The 10,055-nt window shown below is 44.5% G+C and overlaps 1 protein-coding gene across 1 annotated transcript; it reads right to left on the bottom strand.

The window, feature by feature from the left end:
- Positions 1-3,315: 3,315 nt before the first annotated feature.
- Positions 3,316-9,410, bottom strand: kcnk4b (potassium channel, subfamily K, member 4b). The gene is made up of 7 exons (XM_086226334.1): positions 9,291-9,410; positions 8,767-9,043; positions 5,433-5,547; positions 5,180-5,340; positions 4,908-5,094; positions 4,369-4,511; positions 3,316-4,291 (listed from the first exon to the last, which is right to left on the bottom strand). The coding sequence occupies exons 2-7, from the start codon at positions 8,953-8,955 to the stop codon at positions 3,704-3,706; spliced, it is 1,383 nt and encodes a 460-aa protein (XP_086082460.1). The 5' UTR covers positions 8,956-9,043; positions 9,291-9,410; the 3' UTR covers positions 3,316-3,703.
- Positions 9,411-10,055: the final 645 nt, after the last annotated feature.

The raw sequence follows: 10,055 nt of genomic DNA, 5'->3' as shown, positions 1-10,055 counted from the left end.
TACGTCCGTACGCGCCATCCACCCGCGTCATCAACGTTATTCCACGAGCCTGCAACTCATGTGAGGAAAGGACCCAGCATATGTTCGTCCTAATCCAGCTTTAATAATTTCGGAAATGAGAATATATTTACGTCAACTGAAATAGCAACGCAGATCGTCACCAACGCAGTTACAAACAGATAAAATACTAAGTACTAAAGAAGTTTTGCTGGCTTTAATGCATTCCTACATTTTTTTTCCTTTTTATTGGTTATATTAGCCCTTTATTAATTTTACTTTAGCGACTTTTTATCATTTAAATTGCCTCAAACTTAAAGGGAGTGGTGCAGAGAGAGCCCACCTCTATGGAAACTATAGTCATGCTGTCGGTCTTGTGACACTGACCCAGCTCACCTCAACACTCCTGGACAGGAGCCAAGGCTGGAGATCATGGATGGAATCCTGCACCAACCTGCACTAACCTGCAGACTTGGATAAATATCTCCTGTTTAGCCTAATTAGATTTTTTTGTTCCCCCTGTCTAAACTGGTCGCCGGCTGCTACTGTATATTTTCTGCCTGTGACCTCCAAATACGCCCGGCAACAGCACTAAGGAGAAACTGACAACCAAGTTCATTAAAAATAACAATAAAAAGCAGGACATGGACCGTTTATTTCAAGCGAGTGCACGAGCACTTCCCCCCAGTTCAGCATTTTCTGGCTCTACGCACAACATCTGTGAATGTCTGAATTAAAATAAGAACACGAAAAAGCCACACTTGCTTGTGTCAGATGTGCGTCTTGATGTGGTCACTCGCGCGGCGCGCTCGGAACAGGATCTCCGTGGCGCGCGCATGAGAGGAAACACTGACGGCAGTGTCATTGCGACCTTGAAGCAAGGTCATTGAGTCTCTGCTGCAGACACTGCAATTCTGCGGGTCTGCATCATGCTGGTGCAGGGTGTATTATCATCTTGTAGAGACGCGAAACCGGTCATGATTCATGGATTCGCTCTTCGAGACCGTTTATGATTTACTGCATGATACGCGGGAATGTGCCTGGACCAGGCAGGAAGGAGGAGTAGAGAGCCAACGTGAATGCCAGCTGGGGTCCCTAGTGTGCTCCTTACAGTAGGTCCTGACCTCAGACAGGTGTCAGCTGATAGAATACATAAATACCAAGAAGCCATTGCTCCTGTGGTACAGGAAAAGCGCTGGCCACTGCATCAGTGACTCATAGACGGTAATAACTGAGAGTAAGAACTCCTCCTATACTACAACCCTATTGATGAGGGTGATAACCATTGTTATAGACAGAAGGTGTTAAACTTACAGCATGGTGGTCTTCAGTTTGTTCTAAATATAGACAGACTGATGGACATGTGACAGAAGTAAATATGGACATGAAGGGATTAAAAAAAAGGAAACACCGAACATTAAAAAAACGGCTATGTTTATCATAGCATCTCTTGTAGTTTCTCGTTGTGCTGCACGCTTTGTATGAAGTTTAAACTGAAAATGTCAACAGCATGCATGGCTGTATTTGTCTTTGCGAGAGATCAAAGTCTCGTGTCAGCTGTTAACATGTCTGTCCACAGCCCTGACTGACTGTGAGCTCACAGGTTTGTTCTACAGCTTTATTTGAAGAACGAGTTTAAAAATAATAATAATAATAATGATAATCAAGAAGCAGCTCTGAGCTTTAACTCAAAAGGACCTGTCTTTGCTGTTCACCTGAAGGAAGGGAGCAGTACTGAAGAGGAACCAGACTTAAATGTGGCGAGTATTTTCATTTTAACTCCGGGTCAGGAAGAGTGTAGCCCACATCAGCACTACAAACATGACCCAGTATTGGCCTTCTAGTGGCGGCGCAGGACGAAGCTGCAGCAGCAGTGCTGATGACATTACAGCAGCTGAGCGCCTGTGTCCTCCAGTAAAAGGTCACCCACTGCCACAGTACATCATCACTGCCAGCTGACTTCCTGATCACAGTGCCAGGAGTCGGCCTTTTGTTTCTACACATCACGCAGGAGAGTGTCAGCTTTCAGGTTTTCTACTCCATTAAAAACGTAGTGCTCACTCCCCGTTCAAATGGGAGACTGCAAATATTCTTATTTCTGACTTTTCAGATGTTCGCTGACAAACAAATGCACGTTAAAGGGTTTAATTTAATATTTATTATCGTACCCCCAAAAAAGACTTAAAATAAAAGGAAAGTGTTTTGTTGGTTCAGTTCCAGCATGTGTGTACAGTGCAGTCTGTTCTAGGACAGGAAAAGTGAGAGAGTGTGCCACCTGCTGGGTGTGTTCACGAAGGAAAGGAGCACTTGTGTATATAGAGGAGTTACGAGTCAATTTATGCATCTACTTTGTGACGTTGAGGTACTTTTTTTTTCCCAGATCCATCAAATTACAGAGAACAAAAGAGCATCTGCCACAGTTTGCTACTGCACCAATTTTGTCCTTGGTGCCATTTTCAGTTTCCAGCAGAGTATCACTTACATGGATCAACCAAGGAGCGACAGTACATGCTTAAAGAGCCACATTGACCATTTGAATGTAGGCTATTCACACCCTGCAGTCTATAATACCTATCTATCACCTATCATGATTTATACTGGCTTTTAAAGTTATAATGCTACCTCTCTGTGCAGAAGAAAGTCCTCATAGAAAAGTCCGACTGCGTTTATATTCAATTTCTAGGCTCATATTTGTCTGTCTTAGCAGCATATTTTATTAGCCGTGCATGCTCAGTGGACGCCTGTTGCTCAGTCCATCTGCTGCTTCAGTCCAAATGAAACAGTTTGAAAGGCATTCGTTCTTCAGAGGACGGTTCAATTTGGTGAATTACCAGGTAACAAGGTGACGTTTGATTCAGTTCTTTTTTTTTTTTAAGAACCAGCCCATTACCTAAGTTGGACAGATAAACTTGTCATAGCAGGTCTCGGCAGCAGTCTTTGTAAATTTACACGAGTCCAAAAATTTGCCTTCATGAATAAGCATTTAATGAAAGTGCAGAGGAGATTAAACATGATGCTTGTGTTCCTGTCACAGTGACCTTTGACTGCCAAAAGAGAGAGAGATCTTGAAATAGAGATGATTAAACATGTAAAACTCCAATGATAATTTAGTTCTCTGCTATGATTGACGACTCCTGTGTCACTGCTCCTGGATGAGTATGAAAACAGTTCTTGCTGTTCAACAACCGTCATCATGTTTCCTCTAAGAGCGCTTGAAAAAAAGCTCTAAACATGCTTATAAGACACAGTGCTACTTTCAATTAAAAAAAATCTTTATTCCACATATGCAGCACAGTAGGATTAGTGTGTTTGGCCATCCAAATGTAAATATGGTTGTACATAGTATCTAAAAAAGTTTGCTACATACCAAAATGTGTAGAACCCGTGTAACTGTTGGCAGGATTCAAGAGTATCAGTGACAGACTTGGGAGAGCCCCATGGGGACAGAGTTGGTAGTGCACTTCTATCATTGTCCAGCAGAGGACAGCAACTGCCCAGGAAGGAACAGAACGTTGGCATCATTTTTGATTGAGGCATACACACTGGCATCAGAGCAAGGCTTCTGCAACTTGTTTTCACTTTAAGTGCCTGTATATAAGCAATACATATACACAAATAAATTGCAACATCATGAAATCCTCCGTCAGGTCATGAGCACGTTTCATTTGTCTCTCTTGTGCTACAAGTCGAGCTTCTGCTATCAGGTTCATTCTTGAGGCTTCAGTGGTAGATCAGGAACAGGATGTGGGTTTCCATTGTGCTCCTGTTTGTTGAGCTTGTTGATTTTGGGGTTTCTCTGGGGTACAGGTCTCCTGTGCCGTCTCCTCCGGGGTGGACGAGAGGAAACAGAATTTGGTTGCGTTGGATCCAGCAGAGGATCTAAATGTAGTTTACCACTTTGAGCATCTGATGACTCGTCAATAAATGCCAGATTCTCCCCGAAGTAGTCCAGAGGCTGTGAGAGGTGAGGGTCTTTGGGCTCTGCAGTTTTTTCCTCGGGCACTTGCTCTGTCTGAGTTGCCTGGGAATCTGTTTCTGACCCAGTCTCTGATTCATTAGAAGTGTAGGAGGAGGAGGTGTACGATCCAGACTCTGATTCACTCTCCTGCTGCCCTTCTTCCCCCTCAGGGGCCCCAGGAGCCGACACACTGTGACCATGGCTACGGGGGCCATGACGGCGCCTACGCCGGCGACGCCTGAAGGGGTCATCAATTTTTCCTGGAATGCGAAAATCAACAGACATATTCTGGATGTTCTGAGTCCAGTCAGTTGCGTGGGCTCGCAGTCCCTCCATCTAGAGAGAAGACAACCAGGGATGATGGAGGGAAAGTTGTAGAGGGGAAGATGAAAGATACAGGGGAGGAGAAGTACCTCAGCTCTGGTCTTCTTTGACAGAACTCGAAGCCAGTTACCAATCATTGATAGGATGGAAGCAAAGTAGGCGAGGCCCAACAAGATCCAGAACCACACCAAAGGCTTATACCAGTGGTCACTGCCTGCAATTCCTGAATCCCCTTTGACAAGACACAAAAGCACCCTTGGTTATGTCACCACATCCTACATCAGATGAGATCGTCAATAATTCATCTCACACAAGAAAATACCATGAATAATTTACCAAGTAATGAAAATTGTCTGAGCTAAGTGAAATTAATGCATTTAACTGATACAAATGATGAGTAAATGCACATAATCTATTAGATGATGTGGTTCTCCCCAAGATCAGCACATTCAACAACAAAAAGCAGGCAAAAACATGCAAAAGCAAGGTTGTAAATAAACTGGAAATTAGGTTGAAATGTTTCTTTTCTTTTCTTTTCTTTTTTGTGCAAAGCCTGTAGGTTGATTAAGGGGTTACACCTGCATTTGACATGCCTTGCAGGTTCTCATTCCTTTACTTTCATGTTTACCTGCAACATAGTCCCCAAACCCCACTGTTGTCAGGGTGATAACTACAAAGTAAGCTGACTCCAGAAGAGTCCAACCTTCCACCTTTTGGAAAACCAGGATTGGCACTGCCACAAACAGCAGGCATCCCAGCAGGATGGACAGAACCGCTGAGATCACACGCACAATGGTGGGGCTAACACGCCATTTCTGTCAGCAGAGCGACACAACATAGTGGGACAAGAGACAATGTGGACAAACATGAGGTGCTAGAAGAATCTGTTAAGGATCTGACCAGGAAGAGAGTCTCTATTTTGGCGACAGCTTTCCTAAGGCCAGTACCCAGATGGTCTCCCACTCCAGCAAGTAGAATACCAAACAACGGGATGCCAACCAGAGCGTAGAAAATACAGAACAGCTGACCTCCCTCTGTCTTGGGGGAGATGTTTCCAAAACCTGAACACGGAGGGGTCAGAGGAACACTTAAAGGTCAATAACATCATCGGAAGGTTAATGTACCGCTGTTGATGGATATACTGGGCACCCACCGATGGTTGTGATGATAGTTCCTGAGAAAAAAAAGGCACTGGCTACATCCCACTGGGTTACGAAGGTGGCGTTTGTGCTGGGCTCCACGCCGGCGCCGATGGCCTCAGCTACCGCCTGGGATGGGACATTGCAGAGGAGAAGAGTTTCATGGTTCATTTATGCTCATCAGAAAGATGGATTACCAGAAAGATTTCATAAAAGTTTCCCCTCAACACACACAAATGTTTCTTCTTCTGGTCCATGTAAAACAACAATTCCTTATTACTTTACCATCAGTTTCAGGGATCTTGGGTCCCAGTAATATTGGTAGAAGGGACATGTTTCCTCTAAAAACGTCTGACAGCAGCCAGCCAGCGATGAAGAACTGTCCTAAGAATATCAAACTACTGCCGGCAGAATAATCAGATCCCTGATCTAATTATCTATTTTGTGTCTGCTGGTGCTTGAAGGCCTTTATGAATTTAAATTTAAAGCTGAAGATGACGTTTCAACACAGGCTCTGCAGACATCATTACTTAATGAATTAGGAGTTTCTGATTACAGAGACGGGGCTGTGTCTGGCTGCTCCTGTCTGCCAATTATAATGGTTTCTATTCTAATTGTGCAAATTGCTGAATCCTCATTCATTAAGGACAGTCAGCAGTCTGCCAAAATCTAGATTTTCACGCTTAATCATGAATGGCCTTCTCAAAAATAATTCCCAGGTTATTCTAATGTTTTTAGACTAACTTTTCAAGCTCCAGGCAATGGAGGTATAATTTCAAAAACCCATACATGGCAGCATTGCAGTAACAGTAGTTAAAGACTAAAGGTACCTGCTTCTCCGTGAATGCACCTCCACACAAGCTCAGTGGCAACAGTGCAAACTATTCACTCTGATGAATCTATGTATATATATATATTTCATATATGTGTGTGTATATCATCATCATCATACATGTGTTCTGCACTCATTTGCATATTTGCAAATCATTCAAAAACCAGTTCAAGGGCCTCATTTGTTTACAGTAAATGCATTGTAATCTTGTTTGTTGTGTTTCTTTGCAGACTTAAACATCTAGTATGCCAAACATGGACCAGTGACCAATTTTTCAAAATTTTAAGAAAATAACAAAATCATAAAATGCTTTCATGCTGCTCATCTGAGTGAGGCTGATAAATCAGTGTCAGTGACATTTTTCAAAACAACTTGTTGAGTCTTCAGGCAAGCAGTATACAGAGCTTTTTTCGATTTATCATCCACCATCCATCCATCCATTTTCTACTGCTAATTCTGTTAAGGGTTGTGTGTGTGAGGGGGGGGGGGGGGGGTGGAGCCTATCCCAGCAGCTTTCGGGTGAGAGGCGGGGTTCACCCTGGACAGGTCACCAGTCCATCACAGGACCAACACATAGAGACAGACAACCATTCACACTCACAGTCACACCTACGGTCAATTTAGAGTATCAATCAGCCTCGTCCTCTCTTGATGTCTTTGGACTGTGGGAGGAAGCTGGAGTACCAGAGAGAACCCACACAGGAACAGGGAGAACATGGAGACTCCACACAGAAAGATCCAGTGATGGAGCCGGGACTGGAACCAGGAACCTTCTTGCTGTGAGGTGACAGTGCACCATCGTGCCACCCTGAATTTTTTGGGGGATTTCCATCCATCGTCTTCTTCCGCTTATTCCTTACTAGTAAGGGTCGTGGGGGGGCTGGAGCCTATCCCAGCATCTACGTGCGAGAGGCGGGGTTCACCCTGGACAGGTCGCTAGTCCATCGCAGGGCCAACATACAGAGACGAACAACCATTCACACTCACAGTCACACCTACGGTCAATTTAGAGTATCAATCAGCCTCGTCCCCTCTTGATGTCTTTGGACTGTGGGAGGAAGCCGGAGTACCCAGAGAGAACCCACGCAGGCACGGGGAGAACATGGAGACTCCACACAGAAAGATCCCACGCCCGAGCCGGGACTCGAACCCGGAACCTTCTTGCTGTGAGGCCACAGTGCTGACCACTGCACCACCGTGCAGCCCTTTTTTGGGATTTATTACTTGAAGAACTTGTTGACTTACGGACTAAAAACCTCAGTCCACCTTCCTTTATTCATTGGTTTGATTGGAGAGTAATCTACTCGGTTTATTGTCTGACATTCAACTGCTCTGATATTTAGATCACACAGTCACACAGCCGTCATCATACATGTGATCTTCCACACGAGCAGTGCTGTGACTGATGTCTCATGTTACTCAAGTCAAGAACAGATTTGGAACAGTCTGAATCTATTGTTAAGACATCAGCTGACCGTGGTTTGTTGAAACCTGACTCTGGATGCTGGCTTACTGCTCTGAGCAACTTCGGGCGAATGACTCTGGAGCAGCTGTCTGGTCACTCCGGACTTCTTCTATCAGTGTTCGTCACGTGAGCTCAAGCTCACTTCAACTATCTAAATGATTTCTTGACTATGACATCATCATTGGTTTAGCATAAATTTATGGAACCTGTTTAGAAACTGCTCCATCTATGAAGCATTTTAAAGCTATCACAAAGATAAAATAACATCAATTTTGAGAATTCTTCGACTCGGTTGATACCAAACGAGCTGGAAAAGGGGCTGAATACCACTTCAACAACAACTGTCTTCACTGGGAGGTCGGCAGCACCTCAGTGTAAATTGTTCATGTGTGATACATTTTAGTCCTCTGCAAAAAAATGAACGCCCCGTCTGCCACGGTCTGGTGGCTGTGAAGGCCGTGTGTTTTATTTCTAGGTAATCTTGATAGATTCGACGTTGTCGCTGTGGCGCTGATTAAAAAGACTGATATTTATACAATGTAAATGGGATTCAAACTAGATTTAAGCCAGAATAAACCATTTGGATTACCTGTCTTATGATGACAGATCGGTCAAAATTGCTTCAGTTTGCTTCATTTTCCTTTTCTTCTTTCTTTCTCTTTTTTAATTTGAGTTTGCTCCCTTGGGAGACGACACCTCGGCAGGAGCTCCAGCATCAGCGGGCTTGATGGTATTTAGAGCCGAGACCATCAGTGATTTCGTGCAGTGACGTCATCAGGATAGAGGGGCCACAAAGTCTCTCAACTACCTGTTCTATAAATATTAGTGTACTTATTACTTAGAAGTTGAAAAAGCAACATAAACTAACTTTTCATTCTCAGCATTTCAGGTTCATTGGACATACAAACATATCAAAGACTGTTATACTTTCATGAGGCCGATGGCTAGAATTCTAACAGAAGGCGATATGATCAGTCATAGGTTATTTCAGTTTGTTTCCACGTTGTTCGAAAGTGAGTACAAATCCCAATATAAAAGCCAGATGTTGTACCTCCATAAAGGCCTGGAGGTCGTCCGCGCCGATGCAAGTGAAGTTCTGCAGGAAGTCCCGGCATGTGCCCTGCAGCTGCATGTGCTTGATTTCTTCTCGTTGAGACTCCAGGGTGCGGAACACCAGGGCGCCCAGCACCAAGTAGAGAAGCACCCCTGTGAAGATGGCGAGCAGGGTGGAGCAGCGCATGGCTGCACCTCCACTCACTTCAAATGAAGGCTGCTGTTTGGCTCGGCCAGCGTCGGTGGTGCTGTGGCCCGTATCCCTGCTGCTGCAGCTGTAAACATCAGGAACACAAGGGATTCACACTGACCACAGCAACACTCCAGCAGCATGCGGGCTATTAGCTGCACACAGGGCATTAAATGGACTTGGCGTCACCGCACTGCTGACATACAGTGAATGCATCCTCAATAAAAAAAAAAAAAATCATCTGAGCCGCTCACACTCCTGAGGGATGTGACTAAATGAATGGCTATAAAAGCATTAATGATCCATGACATGAAAACAGACGCCCAGCTAACCTGTTAATATGTCGAAGCTGCCCACGCCTTCCTCTCTTCCAGTCTGTCTTTACACCAGGTGTGAGGATGTCCCTGGATCCGTAACCGCTGGGGAGCACGTCCCCCTCACACTCTGAAGGAGGGGACACTAGATAGAACCAGAGACACAGATCAAGTCAGCGCTGGCAGCATCTACGTCTGTGACGTTGATGGAGAGAGTGATCCTTGGTGGCAAAAGTAAAGCGCTGTCTGTGGCATCACAGCCTCTGTGTTGATTTTTCTCCTTTTGGCTCCCGTTTCCTGAGGACGTCCAGCTCCGAATGACATTGATGCTGTGTTGTAGATGGAGATGTGACATTTATTTACAGCGGGTGTTGATGAAAAAAGAGGTGCCTCCATATACAGTAGATATTAGTTTCATGTAAAGGAGAGAGAAGCGGACTTGTTGGACATTATCTGCTGAAACCAGTCATTTGCTTCCTTCTTAAACTGAGCCTACAGCCGAGGCTCTTCACTCCTGAAGCATCTTCACCTTGTTTAAGAAATGAGCTGTTGCTGCGTGTGTCAGACACTCCCTTTGATTTGAAAGGGAAGGATTTTATCATTTGGACCAGCATGCAGCTACCACTTAGAATTCTCTCTGCATCACTGAACTGCGAGCCAGAATAAATCCAACTTCAGAGATTGCTGCTCTGTAGTCAGCAGATCTGTTGATCTTGATCCAAAATGAGAGAAATAAGCTGTCACACGCTGACAGTTAAATTTGCACGTCCACTCCAAACAGTT

This window comes from Aulostomus chinensis, chromosome 15, assembly GCF_037954235.1.
Source record: "Aulostomus chinensis isolate RoL2024-O1b breed Wild chromosome 15, RoL_Achi_v1.0, whole genome shotgun sequence".
Taxonomy (NCBI): Eukaryota; Metazoa; Chordata; class Actinopteri; order Syngnathiformes; family Aulostomidae; genus Aulostomus; species Aulostomus chinensis.
Note: the sequence above shows the minus strand (reverse complement) of the source record. Positions and strands in the feature narration are given on the sequence as shown.

Bases quoted from the DNA above. Each gene is read 5' to 3' on its own strand.
- kcnk4b (XM_086226334.1), bottom strand. From the start codon at position 8,955: ATGCGCTGCTCCACCCTGCTCGCCATCTTCACAGGGGTGCTTCTCTAC. The intron at 4,512-4,907 runs GTAAACATGAAA...GTCTTGTCAAAG, and splicing joins GTTTGGGGACTATGTTGCAG to GGGATTCAGGAATTGCAGGC. The intron at 4,292-4,368 runs GTACTTCTCCTC...TCTTCTCTCTAG, and splicing joins CAAAGAAGACCAGAGCTGAG to ATGGAGGGACTGCGAGCCCA.